Source organism: Rhinolophus hipposideros (genome assembly GCF_964194185.1).
Source record: "Rhinolophus hipposideros genome assembly, chromosome: 4".
Classification (NCBI taxonomy): domain Eukaryota; kingdom Metazoa; phylum Chordata; class Mammalia; order Chiroptera; family Rhinolophidae; genus Rhinolophus; species Rhinolophus hipposideros.
The window spans coordinates 55,345,504-55,373,112 of record NC_138050.1 but is presented as its reverse complement, the minus strand read 5'-3'; the positions used below and the strand labels follow the sequence as shown (position 1 = coordinate 55,373,112).

The 27,609-nt window shown below is 36.5% G+C and overlaps 1 protein-coding gene across 3 annotated transcripts; it reads right to left on the bottom strand.

Annotated features, from left to right (window-relative positions):
• Nucleotides 1-17,388: 17,388 nt before the first annotated feature.
• Nucleotides 17,389-27,571, bottom strand: LIG4 (DNA ligase 4). Of its 3 annotated transcripts, none has more exons than XM_081046371.1 (2): nucleotides 27,442-27,571; nucleotides 17,389-22,927 (listed from the first exon to the last, which is right to left on the bottom strand). In XM_081046371.1, the coding sequence occupies exon 2, from the start codon at nucleotides 22,897-22,899 to the stop codon at nucleotides 20,164-20,166; it is 2,736 nt and encodes a 911-aa protein (XP_080902497.1). In that variant the 5' UTR covers nucleotides 22,900-22,927; nucleotides 27,442-27,571; the 3' UTR covers nucleotides 17,389-20,163. The 3 variants fall into 3 exon arrangements, with proteins under 3 accessions (XP_080902497.1, XP_080902496.1, XP_080902498.1); XM_081046370.1 differs by having other exon boundaries at nucleotides 27,495-27,571; XM_081046372.1 differs by having other exon boundaries at nucleotides 27,420-27,528.
• Nucleotides 27,572-27,609: the final 38 nt, after the last annotated feature.

The window sequence follows — 27,609 nt, the reverse complement described above, 5'->3', positions numbered from 1 at the left end:
ATATATGCTCCAATTTGAAAGTATACTTTCCTATTCTTGAATATTTGTGGTGTAAAGAAATTCTGCCTATAACCACAACCTGATACTGGAGGAAAACGAAATTATCCAAGACTAGAAACCATTATTTGTACTGAACAAGGAAGAGGAAAATTAATGTGAACAATTTTCCCTTTAGATTTAACCACAGTTCAAACATTCTAGAAGAAGGAGCACTCTGCAGTAAAATTAAGAATGTTCCTCCCACAATTATTTATATACAGTCTCATTCCTTCTAATAATAAAACTACTTAGACTAGTGCTTCTCAGAGTTTATAGTGAATATAAAACACCCAGGGATCTTGGTAAAATGCAGCTTCTGATGCAGGGAATCTGGGGTTGGGCCAGAGATCCTGCATTTTTAACAAGCTTTCAGGTGAGGCTCATGGTGCTGGATGATGGACCACAATTTCAGCAGCAAGGATGTAGGGTACCATTATGTTCAGCACTTTCCGGACAAGAATAACCTGTGCCTGTGTGTATTAATAGGTATCTGATGTCCTCAAATTGAATCTTAAGAATATGAGTATTTCTTAATTGTATTTTGACTTATCTTAATACACTTAGATGAGTTACTATAATATATTTTGTAAAATCAGTCATTTCCCAAAATTGATATTACGTCTTTTCCTGAATTAATCCAAAGTATAATATTCTAGCTATCCATTGCTGTATAACAAACTTTCTCAAAACTTAGTGACTTCAGACAACAGTAATTCCATTCTATCTCACAATTTTGTGGGCTTAAAATTGAGGCAGGCGTTGCCTGAGGTCACCAATGATATTCAGTTGGCAGGTAGTCTGATCACAAGGGTCCCCAGTGTTTTTGGTGACATGTCTAGAGCAGTGGCCGGAAGGCTGAGTCCATCAGGGTTCCTATCCCATTCCGTGGTTTCAGAGCCTCTCTAGATGGCCTTATCGGCAGGGCAATTGGACATCTTACTTGTTTCAGGCTTCAAATCAGGTGAGAGCTGCCGCCCACGTAAAATAGAAGCATGGCATCACTTCCACCATCCTCTATTAGCGAAAGCCATTATAGGCCAGCCAACGTTCCAGGGAAGTAGAAACAGACCCTTCCTCTGAACAGGAGGAGTGTCAGGGAACGTGCAGCCATCTCGAACCTCCCACAGTTAGCTAATATCAAAGAGCAAATCAATGTCATAGAATCAGTACACATCTGTGTATTTGTTGGCAGGGGTAGAAAGGACTGGCATATTTATATTGATTTTTTTCTCTATAAAATGAATTATATATTAAAATTGAATTTGTGTCTCTCTTTGCTTCACTTGACTATTATTGTACGCAAGACAGAACACATTTAGGTTTGCAAATATATTTATTCATACTGAGAAATGTATACAATCTTTCTAGGTCTCAGTTTTCTTATTACTAAATTGAGCGTGAGAACTTACCTGATTGCTAAGTCTCCTTAGAACTCCATGATTCTAAGATATTTAATCTTTCATCTCATGAATTATACTTGTAGTTGTTTTTTTTAATATTTGATGTCTCAAAAGTATATCAAGCCAAACAAATATGTATATACGTGTACATGTATACATTATTACATATATAATTACCTATTTATATACTCTCTGCCTCATCTTTATTTCCAGCAAGTTCTTCAAGAGCTTCTGCATAATTTAAGTACTGCTTATTTAAAGATTTACCACTTTAATTATAGACATTCTCCCTCTTTGAAGATCTTTTAATTGGCATGTGAGATAAACATACCTGCATGTTAGTCTTAGGTTCTGATGGAAATGAAATGCAATTGTGCTGCCATTGTTTACTATAGGACTTGACTGGTGTGCGGACACTTAAAAAAAAAATCCTTTATACGTTTAGGGAAATCTTACAGCTCATTCCATCCCATATAATCTGTTTATATAACATAATTTTAAAGCTTACATAAAACATTCTTCAGTGCCAATTATCAGTGACTATTTTAAATCCTTTAACCTTCTCATGATTCCTATAAAGCGTTCTCTTGTAATTATAATTTCCAGAAAGTTAGAACATAAAAAAAATCTCATCTACCACCTTGAGCCCATTCTAAAAAGGGGTGATAGTGAATATTTGGGTTGGCTTTAAGACCTAGAATAGACAGGCAAAAGCATTTTGTTATCGTAAAAATGTCATAAAATTTCTAGCCATTTAAATACACATTGACTTTTCAAAGAAGTAAAAAAAAAATGTAACTCGGGATTCAAAAATAAAAGGGCTGGGATTAGGAGAACATCTTCAGATTCATGGATGCAGGCAAGAAGTGAGATACCAGATGAGAATAACATACCAAATGAAAGAGGAAAGGGTTAGGGGAGAAAAATCCCCACGCAGAACTAAAGGAGAAAATATGGGGCTGAGCAGTCAATGCCAGCCAGAGGTTGTAGGAGCCACATAGGAAAAGCAAGTGCTCATGAAAAGCAGGGACTGGAAGCTCCAACAAAGGTTTGCACACAGTATGGCTGCTGACAGTTATCATCCATCCTTTTTAGGCTGTAAAATGGATGCCTACTTAAGGTAGTTCTTAAATATACACTGTTTTATCCCCAAATTTGGAAAGTACCTATGATGGGCTAAATCATTCTCCCCCAAAATTCATATGATGAATCCCTAACCCTTTGTACCTCAGAACATCACTGTATTTGAGATAAAGCTAAAAAAAAAACACACGTTGATTTTGAATAACTAAGGCATAATTTGAGTGTTGTAGAGGAGGCGGTGGTGAATAGGGAGGGGGGGGTTATTGAGGAACAGAGGAGTATCTTTCACACCCTGGAAATGATGTCTTATGGCCTCTCAGTCACAAGCCATCATTTTTCCTAATGCTCTCGCTTCTGATTTTCACTTTTTGTCCTTAATAGGCAGAGTCTGTGAGCTAAATATTTTTGGTTTACCCGAGGATGCTAAACTGCACCGAGTCATTAAGCTCATCCTAAAGGTTGCTGAGGGAGGATTGAATAAAAGCAGAATCATACGATTCAGTTATAATGCACTTGATATACATTGCTAGCTTCATAATTTATAGTTCCTGTCACTTACATGAAGGACACCGGGGGAATTTTTACTTATTATTTTACTTTATTCTGATATATTGTACTACAAAATCAGTTCTTTGCTTAAAGAAAGTACCGGAAAAAATGTGTATGTAAAGCTCATTCTCATAGTATTCTATTCAGTATTCTGGGTCTAGCCGTCACTTGCAATTGGACTTCATAGCAGGAAGGACTAGAATTCAGGTCTAGAATACTCCGGTCTCTATCTGGTGTAAGACCGTGAGGGAATTACAACTAGATTATACCTAACAACTTACAATAAGAATAAACCTTAACTCCTGTTTCCCATTAGTAAAAATTTGTGAAATAAATCAGTCATCAGAAAGGAATACATATCTAAAAAATATATTAGCCAAGACAAAAAAATGTACATATGAGTTCCACTAGAGAGAAAAATAAGATTTCTAATTTTGGTGTTCAGTGCACATTTTTAAGTTCATACTAATTTCATTTTACTGGAACTTTCCCCTCAGGTCACAAGTACTGGAAAACTTCGAAAAGCACAAAGAAAAGAAGGCACTCTAGTTACTGCACTTACATATAATTGGTATTCATATTTTGATATATGATCTACGGTTATATTTTTCTGTGCATTGAAAAATGCTTTTTAAATCACGCTGTATATATCATTTTGCATACATTATGTATCATTAAATCTTCTCCCTTTATAATTTAGTGGCTCTCAATTATATCATTATAAGAAACACTCTGTTTTACTTAACCATTTAGATTGCTCTCTACTTTTCCTATTGCAAATAATATTGTGATGAGTATCCTTGCACATATGTCATCCATATATATTCCATATATACAGAACATCATTTGAAAGAGTAATGCTAGCCAAAAATTACATCGTGAACAATGTAACTCCCTCATTCTCACTGCATTCAAATAAATGAGTATGATTAAAATTATGCATATCATCTTCACCTCTCCCATCAGGTATTTGATGGTAACTGACAATTAGCAATTGCTCCTACAGTGATCTAATTTACATTAATTAACAAATACAGTTGAAATTTATTGTCCTGTTGAGTGAATCATGAGTCTGGCAGCTGCTATTACCAAGGCAGGTATTTGTGCCTGGCTATTAACAGATGGTCTGAAAAAGTATTTTGTTGACTGTGTTCTAATGAACTTATTCTAAGGAACAATGTTATATTAAAAAAAAAAAATACATCACCAAATTTCTCTGAGAAAAGTTTAAACTGATTTTACATTGGGATTTCCTATACAAAAGGGGAAACTCCTTCAACTAAATTCATATTAAAAGAAAACCTAGATACTCTGGAGTACAGACATTTTAAGATACATTCTCAAGGGGGAAACATCTTCTCCAAGTATTTCCTGTGCTAATGTTGGTCAGAGAAAGACAACACTGCTGAGTGGAAAGTAAATCTACATCTATTTGGCAATTACAGTGCTGTCTAATTTTCCATCTTATCATTTATCTAGAGTATCCATTTTGAACAAACCAGATCTTGTCTTTTTATCTATATTTACAATAAAAGGATCAATATCCAAGTGTGTTCACTGTCAGTGCAATAATAACAAAGAAAGAAAGCTGTGGGTCTCTGTAATGATGAGATGAATTTCTTAGAATTAACATGTATTTTTGAAAACAAACAAACACAAAACAAAGTCTGAACTTAGCTTGGCCCTCATGCCAAACCAAGTAAATTTAATCACTATAAAAATGCGTCAAGAAAATAGTCAAGGCTTCTTAATCTGGGCTATTTCAAGTGGCATCCTTAAATTAACTCCAACAAAACTTCTATGTGATTAAAATGGCATTGTTCATTTGCATACTTTTCAATAAACAAAAACATTTTTACTTTAAAATACTTGATTACTATGTACTGAATAACTAAATATGACATAGTTTTTGAATACAAAAATACTGTTTCATGTTTTCCTTCCAGGAAGATGCTCACTGCACAGTCACTAGGCAAGGCAATTGTATTTCCTTCATCTCTGGATGTTGTCATGGCATAAATATAGGAAAATACTAAGGACTCTGGTGATTATAGTTATTAGTGTGAACAGGTATTCCATTGGTTGGCCCTGCCTTGTTTTCAATAGGTAAACATAGCACAAAATTTAGAAGGTATACATAAGTGTAAAGAAAAAAATCTCTTTCTTACTCCTGTCTCCTCAGACCCTCAATTGTCTTCTCTCGAGGAGACGCTCTGACAATTTCTGTGCAGTCTTCAAGAGATGTGACAGCATGTAGAAGCATTTTAGTGTATGCATATATCTCTCTTTTAAAAAAAATACTAATGGTAAAGGACTCTCTACACACTGTCCTGCAGCTCCCTTTTATTTTTTAACATGGAAATGCCTTGTTCTTTTCTAATAATTTAATGTTGTTATGGTCTGATATGCTGTCATTCAATCAAACTTCTGTTAACATTTATTTCTTCTCCTTCACCATAGTGTAATTTTGACAGCATAGAGTAAGATCAAGAGATATATCAAAATTTAGAGACATTTATTCTAGGAAATATATATTTTTGTATATGTGTAACAACATCTGTAAGATAAATCCCTGGAAATTAAACAACTTAGGCAGAGTATAAATTCATGTAAAATTGTAATAGGTATTGTCATTTGTCCCCATAGAGAATCAATATATACATGATATAAATATAAATATTTGCATCAAGAAAGCATGACAATATCTATTTTCTCTATTTTTTATCGATACAAAATATCATCAAAGTTTTGGTTTGAAAATTTGATAGCAAAAAGGAAAACAATTATTTTGTCTTTGTGATGGATGAGGAGAATATCTTTATATAACTTTAATAGCCATTTATTTTCTTTGACATATTGTTTATGTCTTTAAACATTTTTATATACAGTTGTACTTGTTATTTATTATCTAGTTTATAGCCTTTCTTACAAAAGCTTTTCATATAATAGAGAAAAAAGTCATTTTTTCTATTTTATTAAAAATAATTTTTCTACTGCATCACTTTCTTTGAGTTTTTATGTTGTTTACTGCAGAGTATTTTTATAAATTTTATAAATTAAATTTAGCAATATTTTTTTCTCTGGCCTCTATTTTTGGTTTTGTTTTTGTTTTCAATACTTAAAACACCCTTCTTCTAAATTTGAAGTATGTGTATAGCTTTGTTTTTTTACTTTTCTATATCTGGTTTATCTGAAATATATTTGGTTTAAGCAATGAAAGAAGACTCCAAATTGTTTGTTTTCTAAACGATTACATAGTTGTCTCGAAACTATTATATAATCCATATTTCTCCCAATTGACATGAAGTGTTAGCTTTATAATACATTGAAGTTTACATATGTGTTCCATCAGAATTGGGCAAAGCCAAATCCCACAGCTCAGTCTTATGCCTCCACAAGGATAGCCAACCAGGAATTATCTCAGTATGTCACCAACAAATATTTCTCAAGGTCGATGCTGAGCTAAAGATAACTGACATATAAATCTACAAGTTAGACTCTCTGCCCTAACAGGAAAATGTCACATTAGGTAAGATCAAGAGATATATCAAAATGTAAAGACATTTATACTGTCAAATATAAATTATCTTTTTGGGATATGTTTTACACTTCATACCTAGAGAAAAAAATAAAACATACTGTACTGACCCAGTATCTGGCTTTCTTCAGATTTTTGCAAGTCATTTTATTATCTCATTTTATCAGACACAGTCTAAATTACACAATGACTCATGGGCCAAACTGAATCGTTTATAAATATAAGTAATATATGTTTTTCCTATGAACGATTTTTGTTTCTCCATAATCTCCATCTCCATTAAAGTTGTGTCATGGATTCTACCCCCCCCCTTGTTATATATAGTGTCTCAAAATTAAAAGAAATTTACTCCAACTTAGCAAACTCATCCCAAAGCAAAACCTATAGTTTTCTTGATCTTAATGAGCCAATTTATATACAGTCATATCCAAGCTATACAAATTGGCTTAGGTCCCTGATGCCTATCTTTCTCATTATAAAAGTTCCAACTTATCTAAAATAACTCAGTATCACTCAGGTCTTTGAGGCTTTCCCGTGTTAGTGAACAAATACAGTCACAGCATAAGCCTTCCAAAAGGTAATTAATAATATTTAGCATTTACATAGGACTTTACATCTTCAAAGGACTTCACAAACACTAATTAACCCACATACTGACCCTTTTAAAGGAAGTAAGCAGGAATTAGCATTCGTTTTATGAATGAAAAACTGACTTGTAATAGAGTTGTGATTATGCAGCAGCTAAAGAAGTTAATCCCAAGTAATATAATGTCTTCTCCCATTATATTTCAGATGATTCTGGAATAATTTTCCTCATTCTCAGCACTGTTGCCATTTTGGTCTGGATAATTACTGGAGGGGTCTTTTCTGTTCATTGTAGGCTTCTTAACAACACAGATGACCTCCACCCACTAGATGCAAGTCACACCACCTCAATCTTAACAATCAAAAAGTCTCTAGATATTGCCAAACTCCTGGGAGGCAAAAAACATCCTCGGTTGTGAACGACTATCTAGAAGAAAGGGCAAAAAACTGATTGATTGTCTTTGTCACAAGGTTTTCCCTTACAAATGCCCTTTGCTTCTCTAATTCAGTTTTAGTCATTACTATATATCGCAGAATCTCAGCAGCTAGTATTATTCTTCCATCAGTTGTTACAAAAATAACAACTGATATGATTTAGTGTCCTAAGCATTGTTCTAATACAAACCCACACATGCACATGCACACACATTTAGTCTTCAAAGCAACCCTATAAAAAAGGTACCACTGTTATCTTATTTTATACAGGAGGAAACGAAGGCAAAGGAAATTTGCATAACTTCCACAAGTAGAGAAGTCTAGATTCAAACTCAGGCACTTTGGTTCCTGGGGCTTAACCACTAAGCTATACAAGTATGTTTTTTTTTTTCCCAGCAGAGAGTGTTTCCGCAGTGGACACTGTTAATTTCATATGTGTCAGTATAAAATCTCTAGAAAGCAATGCTGATAGGGAAAGAACAAGTCTCAAACAAGAAAGGAGAGAGGCAACACTGTGTAGCTGTACTCTAAATATATTTATGAGTTACTCAATAAACACAAGATACACAAAGCATAAAAGGATCACATAGCACTATTCGTATCTTCAAAGAGCTAACCCAAATATATCAGATAAATGATTATGAGGCACAATATAAAGAACACAGAATTTCTAAATCCCTGGGTGGTAGAGAGGAGATTCATCATGACTAGGGAGCGAGGGCAGATCATGTAATAAAATGACATATGAGCTGTGACTTTAAAGATGAATGGGATTTTAAATTTAAGGATTGTTGTAACAGGTACTCAGAGAGGGCATTTCAGAAAGACGAAGCAGGATATTCATGGAAGTAGAAAGGATGAAGTGTAGTAAGTCAGTTTAGCTGGAACTGGCTAAGCAGAGAGATAAGATTAAAAAATTAGTTTGAGGCCAGGTTATAAATGTATTTTAATCAATTGTAATTTTTCCAGTAGGCCTTACAGAGCAAATTAAGAAGGAGAAGTAATTCTGTAGTGCTGCGTTGTATTCACTAAACACGGCTGAGCACTTTGACATACCCTTATTTAATCATTGAAGGGTTTCAGAAAGAAGAGAGCATGATGAGATGTGTGTTATCAATTGCTGGTGCCTTCACCTGGAGGCTCGATTGGGAAAGCATCTGCATCCCTGCTCTGTGGTTAGCAGCATTTGTTTTCTTGCATCCATAGGATCCATGGCAGCTTACTTATATAAAGATCAGCAAGGATGGGGAGTGGAGGGAAACGGAGGGAGAGGGAGGGAGAGAGAGAGAGAGAGAGAGAGAGAGAGAGAGAGAGAGAGAGAGAGAGAGAGAGAGAGAGAGAATGACTGGGGCACCTCGGCTAGTAAGATGGAGCCTTATACAATGTAATGTAATCACAGACTTGCCATCTATCACGTTTGCCATATTCTATTCATAAGAATCAAATCATAGGTCCTGCCCACATTGAAATGGAGGGGGTTCTGCAAGGATGTGAGTACTAGAAGGCAGGGATCATGGGGACCACCTTATAATCTTCCCACCATGGTCCATCTTCCAACCCTCAATGAGACACCTCCTCCCTTCCATATGCAAAATATATTTCCTCCTCCCAAGTTTCCCAAGAATTTCATCCTATTATAGTATCAGCAAAGTACAAAACTCATCATGTATATCAGGTTCAGGTACAGATGTGGTTCCTGGTATATAATCTATTGAGTCTAGCTAGATCTCTATCTATGGACCTGCAAACTGAAGACACAAATTATCTGCACCCCATGCACCTAATATGTAATGGTGGGAGAAGTGAGATAACAGCTGTAGACATTCCCCTTCAAAAGGGAGGGGAATGAAAGGTAGAAAGGAGTTTTTGTCCAAAACAGTTCTGAAATCCAGCCGAGTGAATGTTGGGAGCTCCTGGAGAGGTTTTCAAAGCTTGGAAGTACTTCTCTGTGGCTCTTGGTTCCACCCTCTGAATTTATGGTTCTGGCCTCTGAGTGAATCATCTTTTTTCCCATGATAGACGGCAAGTTTGCAGCTCAGTAATCTTCTGAGACTGCTAACTGCCTATAGAATTTACATGGTTTTCCCTCAGTCTCTTTTCATTGTATACGCCCTCTGTTCCTTTTAGTCCAAGCTAGCAATGTTTCTGCGGAAATAATTTTCTCAAGAATCTTATGGGTTTCCTTACGGTTCTTTCCACTAGACAAAAGTCACACAACAACAGATCTACGCAAGATAAGACCTTTTCTACTTCGTCCTCCTGCTGAAATGGCTCAGAGACAAACAACATACCTTACCTTTCTACAGGCCTTTTATTAATAGTTTGATAGAGAGGATCTCTTGTGGAGTTGAATACTTTGGTTTTTATGCATTTCCAAGCTTAGAGCAAAATTTGCACAATCACAAATTCAGCTATGTCTACATGTCACATTTTTGAAGCAATTTCTTAATTTCAGAAGCTTTGCTATCTGGAGAGTTTGAGAATTTTCAAAATCATCAACTTGTGGTAACTTTTTGTTCAACAGACACAAACAGATTTTGTTTAAATTCTTTTGCATTTTACTATAAGCAGCAAGAAACCAGGTGGCATTAGCAACACTTTGCTTGGAAATCTCCTTAGCCATATGACCAAGTTTATCACCTACAAATTCCCTTTTTCACATAATTGCAGGATACAATTTTACTAAGCTTCTGCCACTACATAACATGATACACCTTCCTCCAGTTTCCAATCATACCTTTTTCACTTTCTTTTGAGCCCTCATTGGCAGTATTCTTGAAATCCAATTTCTACTAACAGCCTGCTTTGTAATTTCAGGTTTCTCTACTGTGCTCCTCAAATTTCTTTCAAACTCTACCACTACCCATTCTCAAAGACACTTTTTAGGTTTATTAAGCAGCAGCTTCTTCTGGCACCAAAAATCTGTATTAGTTTTCTATTGCCACTTTCTCATCTGAAGGAAAAACCAGGAAACCACCACTTCCCCACTCTCATGATTGCCATAGGCATTTAGTTGTTTGAGGCTGTGCAATCCACAGCTACTTTTTCAAAGCCATCAAGTAGAGAGAAAGAGAAATTATTTCAGCTGAGTCTCCAGATATAGTGGAAGCAAGACAAGACATTCCTGTTTTGTTCAGTCTGAACACCTGAGCATAATTAAAATGGTTGTTTTATACCATTAAATTTTGGGTTGACTTGCTAAGCAGCAATGATAACTGGAACAATATTCATAAGTCCAATTTTTGTTTTTTAATAAGTAAATGTATTTTAACTTTCTTTAAATAAATTATTAAAGTAAACCAGTATTTGTTGACAGAAATTTTAAGATAGCATACAATATCCCATTTGGGAATGTATGGTTTATTAAAATATGCTAAAATTAACTATTTCAGCATTAAGGATATATAAAAATACTTCAATTTCACAATTATTTATTTTTGTAAATTGTACTTTAAAAAAATCAAGTGGATTTTGTTTTAAATGTTTATTTTCTCTATGTGGTTAGAAAAAGAGAACATTTGGACTTATAATTGGCAAGTACTACTTCACAAATAAATACATTAGCGTTATGAATAGTGCTCTATTACCAATAAATAAAGGGAAAATTGGAGGAAGGGATCCAAGATGGCAGAGTAGATAAACACTGTATCTACATCATTCCATGATACTACAACTAAATTATATAACAATCAACCTGGAGAACCATCTAAAGTCTAGCCACAGAAGTCCTATACTAAAAATGTAAAGAAGTAGCCACATCGAGATTAGTAGGAGGGGCAGAGGAACGAAATGGACCACAAACCTTCCTTTGCTGGTTGAGAACCAGGAGGGCTATCTTGGACGCAAAGGTTCCCCTGGGGCTGTGAGGGACCACAGCCCCCCACACCAGGCTCCCCAGGTTGGAGTATGCATGCCAAGAAGAGGAGCCCCCACAATATCCGGCTTTGAAAAACACTGGGGATTCTGACCATGTCGGTGGGACAGAAGGCTGTGGGAAAACCATACATCCTCTTACACAGCCCGCACACAGACTCGGTCACTTGCAGGCACTCACCTTGGGCTCCTGCGGAGAGATGGTGACTCGGGGCATGTCAGAGACATACAGTGGGCAGACTGAGGTGTGTGGCTGAAGACTGGAGGACAGTTAGCATTTTCCACTGAGGGCTACTTCTCCCAGGCAGACAGCAGGTGAGAGCCATCTTTCTTGTGTTGAGCCCGCCCCCCCAGGCCAAATCTGAATCTGACAGACCTGGTGAGATCTGCTGCTCCACCCTGCTGACTCAGCTGGGATCCCACTCCACTCAACTAGCGCACTGCCAGAGGCACTTTCTTCATCGCAGCCCATGCTGCATTGCATTCTTTCTTGAAAAACTATCAAAGTCCACAGGCCCCACATGGGCAGCGTCTGGCCTAGGTATGCTCTGAGACTTTTGTTGACTCACTCCAGGGTCGGCACTGACACCAAACCAGAGTCTACATCTATATTTGTTGGGATGATAGATGGGAAGAGGTTGGGAGCAGGGTGAACAAGTTGAAGGGATTAAAAAGCACAAATTGGTAGTTACAAAATAGTCATGGGACATAAAGTGAAGCATAGGGAATATAGTCAATTATATGGTAATAGCTATGTATAGTGCCAGGTGGGTACTAGACTAATCAGAGGGATCACTTCTTAAATTATATAAATGTCTAACCAGTATGCTGTACACCTGAAATTAATATAAAATAATATCGAATGTCCACTGTAACTGATAAATTCAAAAGGGGAAAAGGTGGAGGGCAATAAGTGGTCATAATTTCTAGGTATAACACAAATTAAGTCATGGGGATGTAATGTACAGCATAGAGAATATAATCAATATTATTTTGATAGTGTAGTATCGTGTCACATGGTTGCTGGACTTGTCATGGTGATTACTTCTTTAAGTATATAAATGTTGAATAACTATTGTGTATGCCCGACACTATTATAACATTGTATGTTATCAAAATCTTTAATAGAAATCTTTAAAAAATAAAGTATTTTTAAAAATTGTGATATTTCTATACATGAAACTGTAAGAGTGGATGAATCACTAAAGCAAGAGAGTATAGTATGAAAAAGCAGACTGAATGTAGAACATTTAAAACCCAGAAGGATCTTTTTTAAAAATTAAAAATGAATAAGAGTATAAAATAGAAAAACCCAAAATAAAGATGATAAAGGTATAAGGAAAAGTGAGGGTGGCAATTGTGTTGAGCAACCCTTTTCCATTGATTATGGTGCTTTTGCTGAGAAAAGTGTAATATTTTACGTAGTTAAATATATCAATGACTTCTATGAATTTAGGTTTTCAGACACAAAGGGCTTGCTTTTTTTTGTTTGTACCTAATTCCTGAATTCTGTTACCTTATTTCTGAATTTTTATAATTCTGATATACTCATATGTTGTTCTTTCATATCTTTTATCATTTTTCTCCACATCTTCCAGCTTTTTAAATAGAACTTTACAATTTTGATCTGTTTTATGACCATTTCTTTTTTGCATGCTTTCATTCTCTATGAAAATGTTATTCCTCCAATTATTGTTTTATTTACATCATATCTTTGTACATTTAGCCTCAATATTTTTTTGGTTGCTCAATTTTAGGTAAGATTCACTTCCCTGATCATTTAGGGAGGCTAAATGTGGTTAATGGTAACTTTTCTAATTTCATAGAACTCTCCCTTCTGGTACTTTTCCAAAATATAGTAGTTTGCCTTCCTAAAATTTGGCTCTGTTTCCCTTCCCATCTTTATCTGGACATTTTATTCACTTTATCTCTCTTGTCCCTCTGTTGCTCAATTTTTATTTCACTCCCAGTTTATCTCCAGTTCTGGAAAGGAGAGATGGTGGCTCAGTTTTGAGAATTCACAGGGTTCAGACTATGCCTGGTCCTTCACCTTTAGCCAGGGCTCCTTTCCCTCAACTGCTTTGGATTGGACAAAACACCTTCCAATTTCAGTGGCTGGTCTCTCTGGCCCACTGTGCTTTCCAATAAATACCTGCTGACTATTTATGCAATTCTTGGTTTTCTCAGGTCCCAAAGATGCCCATACAGCCCTCTGCTCTCGTCACACAAATGCTAATATCATGCAAGTCTTATAATTCACCTGTTTGTCCTAACTTCTTGCATGTTTGGATTCATGGGGATTCTTTGTTATGTGGTTCTGTTGTAAATGTCCTGTGGGTTTGGGGTTACTACCTAGTTGTTCTGTCTGGGAATTTGTAGAGATTAATAAACTATACTCCCATTGCCACCATCATCCCCAAATTCTGAAAGCTTTTGGCTTTTTTGAAGCATTATCACATTTAAGAAGCCTCCTTTTATTTACTTAATTTTATTTCTTTAAGGAAGAATGCTGTTGAATTTCATATACCAATTTTTATTGCTGCCTTTAATCCATTAATATGGTTGCATGACCTCGTATATTTTTAAATATTGGATCATCCTCACACTCATGAAAATTGGACAGTACTTAGAAATACTTTATTGCTCTTCTCCTTGCAATATTTCATTTTTTTAAAAAAAATGTTATTGAGATATTTTTCTATGGGAAATTCTGCAATCAATAGTTATTTTAATTTTTTATATAAGTAATTTTATCTAGACAGCTTACACAGCATAAAATTTGCAAATCATAAGTTCAAGGGTTTTGATATATATATATATATATATATATATATATATATATATATCTCAAACACATCAATAAAAATACATATTTTCATTATTTCAGAAAGCTCCCTTTGCTCCTTTCCAATCAATACCCCTCCCCAGTGTTCCGATTTCTATTACCATAGATTAGTTTTGTCTGTTCCTGAGTTTCATATAAATGGAATCATACAACACGTACTCATGGGCACGTGGCTTCTTTCACTCAGTAATGGGCATCCATACATGTAATTGTTTGCATCAGTTGTTACTCATTTTTGTTGTTAATGATGAGTAGAGTTCCACTATAAGAATATACCATAATTTACTCACTCATACTTTTGTTGAAAGACACATGAGTTATTTCCAGTTTGGCTATTATAAATAAAGTTTTGAACTTTCTCAAGCCATTTTGTAAACATAGCTTTCTCTTTCCATATACAGATATGTAGAGGTGGATTTGCTGAGTCACAGTGTAGGTATATAACTTTATTTAAAAATTATCAGTTTTTCAAAATGACACCATTTTACTCTCCCACTAATAATGTATGTAAGTCCTGGTTGCTCCAAATTCTGTGCTATTTTGGTTAGATGTCAGTATTGAGGTTATGAAATCCTAAGAAATTATTTAGAAAGACTTCCATGTTTCCTCTATGCTCCAAAATGTTTCCAGTATCAATGTGATTATCTGTTTCTTTAAAGGCAATCTCTCTAGGACATGTCACTCAGGAATCCCCAGCATTTATTTGGTTAACCTGGCTTACTAGGGGGTGTTCCCATCACCCTTCAATGTTCCAAGCACATCTCTTCAGAAAATGTTCATCTTTTCTTGTTGGAAGCTATGTGTGTGTGCTCCCTTAACAGAATCTCTAACAAGCTCTTAACATTTATGGGATGCAGCAATAAACAAATCAGACTGTATTTTCTTAAGAAAATTATATATGCAATTTTAAGAGTGAAAAGCCAGGAAATGAAACTAGCACTTTAGACAATTCTTTAAAAATGCGGTGTGAAAAATAAAATTAGCAAGAGAACATAGGCTCGTTTAAGTGTTGAGAGAGACAGCCTCTAAGGAGGGAAAATCAGGAAAACAGAGACAAAGGGAATCATTGATTATTCTCCTTTCCCTCTTACCGAGTAAAATGTAAAATGAACGAAGGCACGGATTTTTGCCCATTTTGTTTATTGCTGTTTACCCCAAAAATTGAAACAGCACCTACAGCTTACAAGACACTTATATTTGTGGATGATTCAACTTAGAAAAGCAGGGGACAGGGGGTGTTATGGACTGAATGTTTGTGACCCCCAGACTACATGTGATGAAGCTCTAATCCTCAGTGTGATGATATTTGGAGGTGAGGTCTTCCAGAGGTAACATGGTTTAGGTGAGGTAATGAGGGTGGGGCCTCCTTGAAGCGAGTAGTGCTCCTGTAAGATGAAGAGACCAGAGCTCAGTCTCTCTCCACCACATGAAGATATAGCAAGAAAGCGGCCTTCTGTAAACCAGGAAGAGGGCCCTGACCAGAACCCAACTTTGCTGGCACCCTGATCTTGGACTTCCAGCCTCCAGAACTGTATTAAATGTCATTTAAGCCACACAGTCAATGGTATTTTTGTTGTATTGTATTACCTTGAACTAAGACAGGAGGAATCCAGAAATTAGCCTTAGATAGGAGCCTAAAATATTTTGCTTAAAATTCTTCAATGCACATTTCTTGAGCACCAGATAAAATGTATATTCTGCAGTGTGGTGTCGTGTGGGGTGTCAGGCGGGGTCTCTGGTCCCGCTCCCCACATAAGAACGCAGGACATGGTGAGGCCAAAAAGGAACACACACAGAGCCATAGGTAGGGGAGTCATACCACTATATTCTCACCAGCGGCATCCGCCTCTCTGCAATCCGCTCTTGCTAGCCCCCGTTGTTTTCTGCTAGCATAGCCAAAGCAAGTATATTAGAGGCCAATGGCTTATGGGTTACAGCTGACGGCCAACTAGCCACAGCTGCTGGCCATCTGATCACAGTTGATGGCCATTTACTACCCAAGCCAGCACCTTTCTATGTGAGGCCGAGAGCCTGGAAACTGCTTTTTGGGGCTTTGTCCCCACAGTGGCATTTAAGATCTTTTAAAGTCTATCCTAACCTATTTACCTCTCTCTCTCACACACAACTACATCTGAATTATTGTATCCCTCCACACTTTTGTGCTTTCCATGTCTTCATTTATAATCTCCCCTCTGCCAGGAAACACCTTCTATACTACTATGACTGAGGAAATTCTACATTATCTTTCTAGAATCCACTCACTTATTAACCCCATAAGAGAGGCCTACGTAAAAACAGCAGATAAAAGCTAGAGAGCTCTTCCGGTATGCTGGGTGCTGTCATTCTGTCCTCAAATATCCTGAGTGACATAGGTGTTGTTTCCATTCGAAAGTTTATAAACTAAAGTTCCAAGAGGTTGTGATTTGCTCAGAATAATACCGATAATCAGTTATAACTGGGATTGAGAGCCAGGATGACTTGATTCTAAAGCTTTTACTCTTTTTTTTCTGTACCATATGGCTTTTGGGGCAATCCATTATTCCCTTAACTAAGATAACACATCTTTTCTATTCAATTATCTTTCTTCCAGTATACTGTTGAGTTCTTTGAGTACAGACTGCCTTATTCAGTTTTTTACCCAAAGGATTATCAGAGAGTAAGAATTTACAGGTATTATACATTGTTTGAAGGTGAATGGTAGCAGTTGTTTACATAATAGTTCTAGTGCTGAAAGAATTCCGTATTAGCTGTTTTAAAGCTAAACTCAACCTATCTCCCAAAAGTGAAGATTTCAAAGATCCAAAACAACCTTGTTATCTCAATTTCAGGCAAAGCACATGCGTATAAAGCAGCTAGTCTAGACACCTGACTTTTCAAGAAGATACTATCATCCTAAAGAAATGAATGCTCTTTCAGGACAGTTGTAAGTCATAGGGATGCAGAAAAGGCCGGCGGAGTTCTTGAACAGTTAAAATTTCATCTTGTTTTCTTGCAAGAAATCATGGCCTCAGAGAGTAAAAGCAGAATAGGTGTTTCAGTCCTCTTTAAAGGATTTTTATTTCATAAATATTACAACAGTGAACAAAGTATAACAAATGTCTTCATTCAGAGTTTATATTCGAATGGTAGAAAATAAAGTGGGGATGGGGGTGAAGGAAAGTATGAGGAAAGACCTGAACAAGGTTCAAAGGAAAAATAAGCAGACCAGTTTGACTACAGTATGGTGAGCAAGGGAAAGAGAGGTCACTGGTAGGAAATGAAGTCAGAGAGCTAACAGATGATGTGGGATCATGTCCAACAGTCCATGTTAAAGACTTTGGAAGTTATGAATGATGCGGATGTGACTTTGACTAGGAGTCACATGACTTGCAGCTTTAAAAGTAAAAATTTTGTTGTGGAGCACAGACAGTAGTGAAGTATGAGAAAAAAGAGGAAGACCTGTTAAGAGGCTCTAGTCCCATGAGTAGTAGGGATGGAAACCATGGTTATTGGAAAGAGTGGCGAGAGGTCATATTCAGAATGTATTTAGAAGCTGTATCCAACAAGATTTGCTGTGTACTAGAAGTATGAGAACAGATGGCATCAAGGACTCTATGGCTTGTGGCTAGAGCAGCCGGGTGAATAGAATGCACCACTTAATGAGGAGGGGAACACTGCACCATAAGTTTGTTTGAGACATCAAGAGTTCTATGGGGAATATTTGTAGATGAAATTATGTGATGTAAGATTACTTCAAAATAATCCAGATGTCGGTAAATATGCAAAAAGACTTATCATTGATAATTGTTGAGACTGGGTGATGTGCACATGCAGGCTTATTATACGATTCTCTCTTTTGCATTTAAAATTCTTCTATAAAAATCAATATTAATGCTTTTAATAATATGAATTTTAAAAAGAATGGCTATGGTTAGACACTTAAACTTAAGAGGGCCTTCAGACTTCATATGGAGATGAAATGGAATTCATCAAAGAAATCAGGGCTAAAAAATAGTGGGAATTATCAGCATATTTAAAGCCATGGGACAGGAAGAGAATATCTATGGAGTGAATAAAAACAGAGAATAGGTCCACTACAAAGAAACTGACCTCTCCAACATTTAGAGATGAGAAAAATCTAGAGGCAGTTTTGCCATGATTTTGCAATGCATATTAAGCCACTGGAAAATACGTAACTTTGAATAATTCCATTTCTAGGAATTATAAGAAATGAATAGGAATAGTGGACACAGACTATGTAAAAGATTTACTACAAATGCTCAGTAGGGAAAGAGAAGGTAGGAAGAGGTGGCATGATGAAACAACCTAAAAGTTAAACAATGGGCTAGCTGGATACACTACAGTACATTCAATGGAGTATTGTGCAGCAATTAAGAATGATGTAGGTATATTTTAGTGACCTGTATATAGTCTCACAATTCATTAAGTGAGAAAAGCTAATCAAATAAAGCATTTCGGTTTGTTTTATACTTATTTGTTACACTGTAATGTAAGTGTGTTTTGTACTTTACATTTTCCTTACCATTGATAACCTAAAATAGTAAATGTTATCTTTGGTGGTAAAATTATGCACTGTTTTTCGCCACTACATTTAAATTTATTTTGTAATTTTTCTCAAAAGACATTATAAAAATATACAAATGATCTTAAGTAGGAACCTGATTTGAATTAATCAAAAATTATATCGATACCATGAAATCTGATTGAAATAACTATTATTATTTTTTAAAATATCGTATGCAATTATTTCAAAAGCATTATTAAATATTTTATTTAAATTAAGAAAAATAACAAAATTACATTAATTTGTCCCACTGTTTGGATAACATTTCTGATTACTTACAACTAACCTAGATACAATTTCCAAAGTACCAAATTCCAAGTATTTCAATGGTGTCATGAAAGCATATTTTTCAAAATGTATAGGCTGCATTCCAAAATTCAGTATATAAATCCAAACACAATATATACTATACACACTGACTTTAAATAACCTTAGGATAAATAAGTTATATTAAAAGTCAAAGCAATTTATTTCTCTATAATGAAAGTTATAACACGTATGCCATTTGACAACTATTCAATGGATTATAGCTAGAAAAATTACTCTGTGGACATCACTTATTCTAGAGTACAAATTCACATAAAAACACTGTCTTTAGAAAAAAGTTAAATGTGGGCCAAGCACTTTTAAAATCTCAACGTTTTTTGTTTGTTTTTTTTAATCAAACTGATCTAATTTTAAGTATTTATACCATTAAGTCTCATTCCTCATTAACAAGGTCTTATTCATGAGCTTGACCTTAACATTAAAAAATAAACTTGTTTACATTTCATATTGAAAAGAATTTGTTTTCCATTTAAAAGACCTGTTTTTAGAAGCCAAATTGTAACAATTCTTTTTTCTTACAATGCTTTTATTAGATAAAAACTTATTAAAATTTTGATTTGATTTTAGAAAATCCTGTTTGGGTCAATACTATGACTTTAAAAGCTTATACATGTATTTTATTAATATCTGAGTCCAAATTCTAGATTTCTATGGGGATATCATAGAAACTGTTCTTCAAACTGTTTATTTCATCTTAATTACAAAAATCATCAAATACTGCACTGCTAAAAGAATGGCTTCTTTCTTGGCTTTGGGCCATTGTGTTTTCTATCTCAAAAGTTAAAATTATTGTTTTCCTATATCTACCAATACTGTTTAAGCAGATTTTAAGAGATAAACATAAAATGTAGTTTAGTATTTTATCATTACTATTATTGCAAGAAGTCAGCCACATCAGAGGCTTTCCTCACTGGAAAAGCAAGCTTTAAAGCAAATATTGACATTCCTCCTGTAATACACATTTGTCTATTGAATCAGTTACCCAACCTTCTTGCAGAATTTTAAACTTTCTCTTAAGAGTTCTTCGAAAAGCTTTAAAATCTACAACACGACTATGATCCTCCCCAATGATTACATGAGACACTCCCTCAGCTAAACAAGAAACCACTTTTGCTCCATGAAATCGAAGCTCTAAGGCTGTGATAGCTAATCGTGTTCCCTCAATTTTGCTACTCAAGTCATTAATAACAGTATACAAGTCCAAATAAATGGTGTGGTGTCGAAACATACTGAGCGGAGAGTTGTCCCAGGAATATCGATGTTCTAAATCAGCAATCACCGGAGCCATTTCTTCAGGAGTCTGTTCATCAGCATTTTTAATTCCTGAAAACACTTCCTTCAGTTGGTTCAAATCTGTATCAATAAAATAACTATCGCCATAACAATCATATTCACGGGCAAAATGTTGTTTTGTTGATGGGCACATGTGAATCATAAAGCGAGGCTGCCATGGCACACAGCTTTTGGTCTTAAAACACTCTAACAGCCACTCAGGCTTAACGACATCATGTTTATTTGATGAAATTATGTTTTTCACTCTGATGTTCTCAGACCCTGCAATAACACAGTATGTGTCTGGGCCGGGATTTTGTACTATGTAACCACCAAGTTCTGCAATTCTGTTCTCCAGATCAGGCTTCGGATGGCTGTCTATTCCATTCATAACACAAAACTCCACATCTTCAAATGTATTGGAAACTTTGTTTATGTTAGAAAGGTTAGGTGCTTTTAAGTGCTCGATAATTCCAATAACTTTCTTAAACTTTGGGGCAGCTTTCCGCTTTTTTTCTTGTGGTTCATCATCACCACCTACATAAAGGTGTTTAGATGCAAGCTTTCCAGATGCTTTCCCTCGAAGTTGTTCTAAGTCATCGAGAGTCATGCATTCATGCCACTCTTTGTCTTCTCTTATCTTTTCAATTCGTGGAAAACGCAAAGTGCAGCCAGTTCTATACATTTCACTGGGGACAATCTCTGATGCTTTAATCTGAACAATGACAGAATTACAAGGTTCTATGTACACTTCTGGCTTTTCTGTTCCACATAAAATGCTACTTGGTGGAGCTTTTTTATGAAAAGGCTTCCAATGTTTGGCCAGTTTTAAACCCAGATCATACAGTTCTTTCATGGTGTAACCCGAGCCAACACGACAGAGAGTATGAAACACTGAAGGTTTTTCACTAGAAGGGGGTTTCTCCGCTACAGCACACAAAAAATGAGACATCATTCCACCCCGAGAACCTTTACCCCAATAGCCCCCGACAATTATGATGTCCAATTCATCCATCAGTCCATTTACATACTCTGGTTTAATTTTTAACCATCCTTCACCTCTTTTGTCTGGCTTATAAATGGATAGAGGATGTTTAACCATGATTCCCTCTTCTCTGTTATCTATTGCTTCATTCAGAGCATCAATTACTTCGTTCTTAGTATGAGCTTGTGTTTTTTGCACTATTTCTATTCTACCTGGTATTGGTGTAAAAATATTACTAAGAATTTCATACCTTGTTCTCAGGGTCTCACGTCCCAGTTTTTTATTATTGACCATCAACACATCAAAAACACAGTAACAAGTTTGCAGATCAGAATCTTCTACCATTCTTTTAATATCAAACTTGTTCCCCTTCTGCATAAAAGTTTGTGTATTAGGATTATAGGCCATCATCTCACCATCAAGGATACACATTTGTACATCTGTTTTGAATGCCTTATGAATGAATGGCGTAAGAGAACCTTCTTGTGGAAAGGCACCGAACTGTTCTGTGTATTTATATCCGTTTCGGGAGAAGTATTCATACACATCCCCATCTTTGTGCATTTGCATACGCTCACCATCTAGCTTGGTTTCGATGTAGAAACTCTGATTTTTCATGTCCTTTTCAATTCGCTCAATATCTGCTATTGCAGCAAGCATTGGTTTAAAGGGAGAGAATAAAGTGATAGAAATGTCAGTGAGTCCTACTGAAGGATCATGCAGTTGCCTGCAGACTTTTTCCAAGTCTGTGGTGACATTATGCAACTCAATAGCATCATTATGAAAAACAGAAAATATAATTTGGTGACTAAAACCAAGCTTTAAGTCCTTTACAATCATGCGTATAAGCCACTTTTGTTCAAGTGCCGAACTCTGAGTTATAAGCTGAAGAAGACTCTTCTTTACTGAGTCCTTTCTTTTGGCAGAATTATTGCTGGCAATTGAGTCTAAAATGTCATTTACTTGTTGTATGGTTAAACTTCCTTTCTGTAAACATCTTGGTTTCAATACAAAGTATGCAATCATTGCAAAGTCTCCAGCATCTCCACGAGTTCCAGTAGGTGTCCTATAATTTAAAAGTTTAAGAGCATCTTTTCCTTCTCTAGGTAAATTGAGCAATTCAATATAAAGCTTGGCAAGCATAGTTTCTTTGATTCCATACGCCATTCTCTCTCTTTCTAGCTGAGGAAGAATAAGTCTCATTGCTGGATAAAAAGAGTCTGTGACATCTTTTTGGTTCTTATGGAGGGCACTGTGAAATCTTCTCCAAGAATCTAAAAATTCCCTGAAGTGTCTGATTTTGTCTGCACGTCCTTTGCTTCTCTGTATTCGTTCTAAAGTTGAACACAAATCTGCAAAAGGAACGTGAGATGCAACAGTTTGCGAAGTTTGTGAGGCAGCCATAGAAGCGATGGTGAATCCTCTGGTTTAACTAATAAAACAAAAAGAGAGCAACTTAAGTAAAAGATAAAATTCAACTAAATATTTAATGTAAAGACCTTACAGAAAATGCCTAGTTCACAATGTTTGATAAATGAAAATAGATCGATGCTATAAATGCTATGAATAATGTCTCTTTTCAATCTCCACATTTAATGATAATTAGTTTACCTCCATTCTATTTAGTATTTATTATCAAAAGTATCACTAGTCCCAATCTCTGTGTTTACAATAGTAAAATCAATAATTCAATTCGTTCTCCCTAAATTGCAACCTCTACTGAAATTATTTATTCCATTTATTTAGCACAGAATGCAAAAGATGATGGCTAATAATGATAACAAAAAAAAACCTAACAAATAAGGCTGAAGTCACTGTATTTCTGGGCCTCTGAGGTGAGACCTAGCCTTATATTTCTCCTCTTTTTCTGTCAGACTTAGCATCAGAAACAAACTTCTTAAAACAGATGTGTTCAACAAAGCTCACTGAATTGACATTTGGCTTTATAGGAAGTTTGAACGCCTACAAAACTAAGATCCCTAACAAAACAAAAGAAAGAAAGGAAGGAAGGAAGGAAGGAAGGAAGGAAGGAAGGAAGGAAGGAAGGAAGGAAGGAAGGAAGGAAGGAAGGAAGGAAAGAAAGAAAGAAACAAACAAACAAACAAGCTACCTTCTTCTTTTAGACAAACAAAGCCTACGTCTATGTTTTACTTTCACTTCTTCACTACTAGCTGTCTATGCCAAATCACTCTGGAATTCAAAATCCAACTCAAAATATCCACCTCACAAAATCTTGACCTATCTCTTTTAACTGTATTTTATCATAGTTACTTACAGTTTTAGAAATTTAAATTTATTGGTATGCTTTTGTTGTTGATATCCCCATGCCAGTTACCCCCACCATGACCTCCATTCACTGACTACACATGAACCAGGCACTGTGCTATGAGCAAATACCCTATGTTTCTTCTGCCTTATGAATGCATACATTCTGTAAAGAAAAAGGGATACAATGGGAACTGATTATAAAATGCTAAGTGCTTTAGCAAAAATAAAAACAGCAAAATGTCATGAGACAGAGCTTTTCACTGAAGTATCTTCTACTGTGGACTCTGACAAAGATACCTGCCAAGAAGAGCTCCTGGTGGCTAACTGGGCTCAAATTTACAAAACAGCCTAGCAGCTATTTCTGCACAGGGGTCTCTCACACAAACTGCACTTAATTGTGATGCCTGCACTGAACTGCCTGCCTCCTGCATTGAACTGCCTGCCTCCTACACTAAACTACCTGCCTACACTGTGTTCCTGACATCTCAGCCAGTCCTGCTCTATAAAGGAATTCCTGGAATTGCATTTCAACCAACAGGACTGAGACTTTCCCCATCCAATAGGAGCTATGCAGTGAAATCTCCATTAGCATCTTCACCAACCAATCAGAGCAACTCCAGTCTGACAGTCAGGACAGTGCCTTTTGGATCAATCAAACTGTGAGGATTTGGAGTCATTTGCATGAGGATAGACCAATCAGGGATCAGGGGTAGGGATTTCTGTCTATCTAAGCCAGCTCTCTTCTAGGAGTGCACTTTCCCTTTCCCCCAAAGGCTGAAGACTGCATTCCTGGGCAGGAGCTAAAACACGGAAGATGAATCACCAAAGATGTCTCACTGGGCCAAAGCAGAGCAGTCTAAGCAGAGAAGGGCCATACTACTTCATAACTGAGCAGCAACACCATGGAGCTGTTCCACAGTGATGCTGTTCTCACAGTCATGCTGTATCACAATTGACCTGTTTGCACTGAAGTTTTCTTCACAGAACTCCAAATAGGGGATTTCTGTTGGTGCTCAATTGACACCAACGCCCATCAGTTGACAAAAGAGAGGGGATAAAGGCTACCTTGCTGGGCTAGGGTCTGGAATATTTCCTAAAGCAGTCACCACAAGTGTGAAATTTCTTTGCAGTTTTAAATATTCATGCAAGTTCTATTATAATCTATAAGGTATCAGAACTATTTTAATATGCTTTAAACTATGTAACACTAAAATAAGCTAACTTTTCAAAAGGAGACTTCAAGTAAAAATGTGTGCTCCAAGAATATAAACTGTTTTTATCCTGCGGTTTCAGACACCTCCTGGCACATCCAATGTAGCCCAGAGAGCCCATAACAGTTTCACAGGGGGCTGGGGAGCGGGGGAATCTACAGTAATGCAGAGACCAAAAATTCCCCACCCCAGCAAACAAAAATAATCACACACACGATCAGGACAAGGCAACATTATCTAATATCTAGTACAAGCAAAGGAATGGGTAATTACTATACCACATTCACTAAACTGTCAGTCTCTAGAATTGTGCCACCAATACCTGGGGAGACACAAGTTTATTTGTTGAATGAAATGCTAAATATCTAGAGTTGAGTTCCTGGGAAAGCATACTAGGAAAGGCCAGGAGACAGAGACACAAACAGACACACAGACACAGACACACACACACGCACACGACTGGTGGTATTTAATTTGGTTAAAAACATTCAGCAGCTGTAACTGCACTGGGAAAGGTTCTCAACAGCCATTTGGTGGTCTACAGGGAAAAAAGCCGCACTTTTCAGTCTAATTCCTGACAAAGAAAACCCACCTTCTACTGAGCCAGTTAGACCAAGAGATAAGCACCATGAGACTACATTCCTGAGTTTTTATCTGCGAATATAGTAACTGCTTCCCCTCACTGTGTCTCATTTGCATAACTGACTGCACCACCTGGTTATGCATGTTCACTGTCCTACCTCTCAAAACATGTTCCCTCAAGCAAGTACATTATAGCATATAATGCTATATTTATAATTTATATATAATGTATGTAAAATGATGTGAAAGATACTTCTTTAAATGTTCAAGTTTTGGTGTACAGTTTCCAACCTATCTATAGAGTCTACATGGTCTCAAAGTTTCCCTTAAGTCCCAGGCAAAAACTCAAATCATTTTGTACTAATGTTGAACTGTAGTGATGGGTGTGGATACGCATACAACCTAAGGCTGCTAGATAAATAACAAGGATTCCAAAACTAATCTAAAATGACTTAAACATTTGAAAATTATTAAAATTGTATCAAAGGCAAATATTAGGATTTCCACTGCTTTTCACATGCGCTGTAATTTGATTTTCTGGATTCCAGGGGTTTTTTTAGCTGATGTTTTCAATTTGTGAAAAAATAAAACTAGGAGCTTTGTAGTTAGGGCTCAGGCTCTGGAGTCCAATAAATATGAGTTCAACTGTGGCCTCTGTAACAATTGCTGTGCAATATGGGGCAACAACTTAATTTCTCTAAGATTCAGTTTCCTTAAATGTCAAATGGGGTTAATAACTATAGCAATTAAGATGAGAATGCCAACAGATAATTTACATAAGGTGCTTAACACAGTACCTGGCAGTTAGTAAATCTTGAATCAATTTTAGTACTATAATGCTGTTGATCCAAGCAACATTTAAAATATATTACAAAGTACTAAGCAGATACGAAGGGAGAGGGACACTTCACTTTTTGATAACCATAAGCAAAGCTTTCAAGACAATGAATACAAGTTATTAGTACACAATATTGGCTCATCATCCATTCAGCTGCTGTCTATATCTTCTGCTGTCCTGAAATGACACAACAAAACACACCAGCAAGATTGTGACTATGGGAGATGATTCAACGTTATTTTATTGGTGAGAAAGTGACTAGCACAATTGAAGTTTACTTCGTGCAACCCTGGACAAGATGATGTGTTTCCTACGAGACAAAGGGTTTACAGTAGCCTACCTTCAACCGCACTTTGTGACATCTGGGGAAAATTTCAGCTGAAAGAAATTAATGGTTAAAAAAAAAAAAAAGCCAGAAGCCAGTGGGCACCAAGCAGTTAATGAAAGACAAAGCGTAAGAAGAGAAATAAGGTAATTCCTTCCAAGTCTCTTTTTCCAGTTCCACCCGTACACACTCATACCTGCAACATCAATGGAATGGTCCACACCTCTCCTCTGCCACCACCACCCCCCGCCAAAAAAAAAAAAAAATCTTCAACGGATCGTAGAGGAATCCCTGGCACTGGGCAAACCCTGTTACTTCTCTGAGCCGAGGGTCCCCATTGGGTGGGGGTGTGGCATTCGGAATCAAAACGTATGCAATTAAAGCAACCAACAACACGGTTCTTGAGAGACAAACGCGGGAGAAGTTCTAGTTCCCTCGCCCCACGTCCCAGGAGTGGGGGTCTTGGTTCAAGAGCCTGAACCAAAGACCTGGTTTCTAACGCAGCGCGGTGGCCAATGTGTATATATATACATATATATATATATATATATATATATATATATATATATGTATGTATATATATCTATATATACATACATATATATACATGTATATATAAAGTTTTAAGGCCGACCATAAGCATTTGCAGGACTGAGAATACGCGAGATGGTCCCCTCCTGCTTTGGCCACCCTTGCCCACCTTCCGCCTGCCCAGGCTTCACCTCTGGCTCGCTCCGTGGACTCCCAGGCGCCTCCTGCACCACAAATCTCCTACCTGACGCGAAGCCTCGGGCACCGCCACCAAGTCTGAAGCCGGATGCCGGCTGCTCCAAGCGCAGACGCAGTCGCCACAAGGTGGGGGGGGGAGGGGCAGTGAGGCCAGGACGCTA

What these genes read in the sequence shown, in the direction of transcription:
- LIG4 (XM_081046371.1), bottom strand. Translation starts at nt 22,899, where the DNA reads ATGGCTGCCTCACAAACTTCGCAAACTGTTGCATCTCACGTTCCTTTT.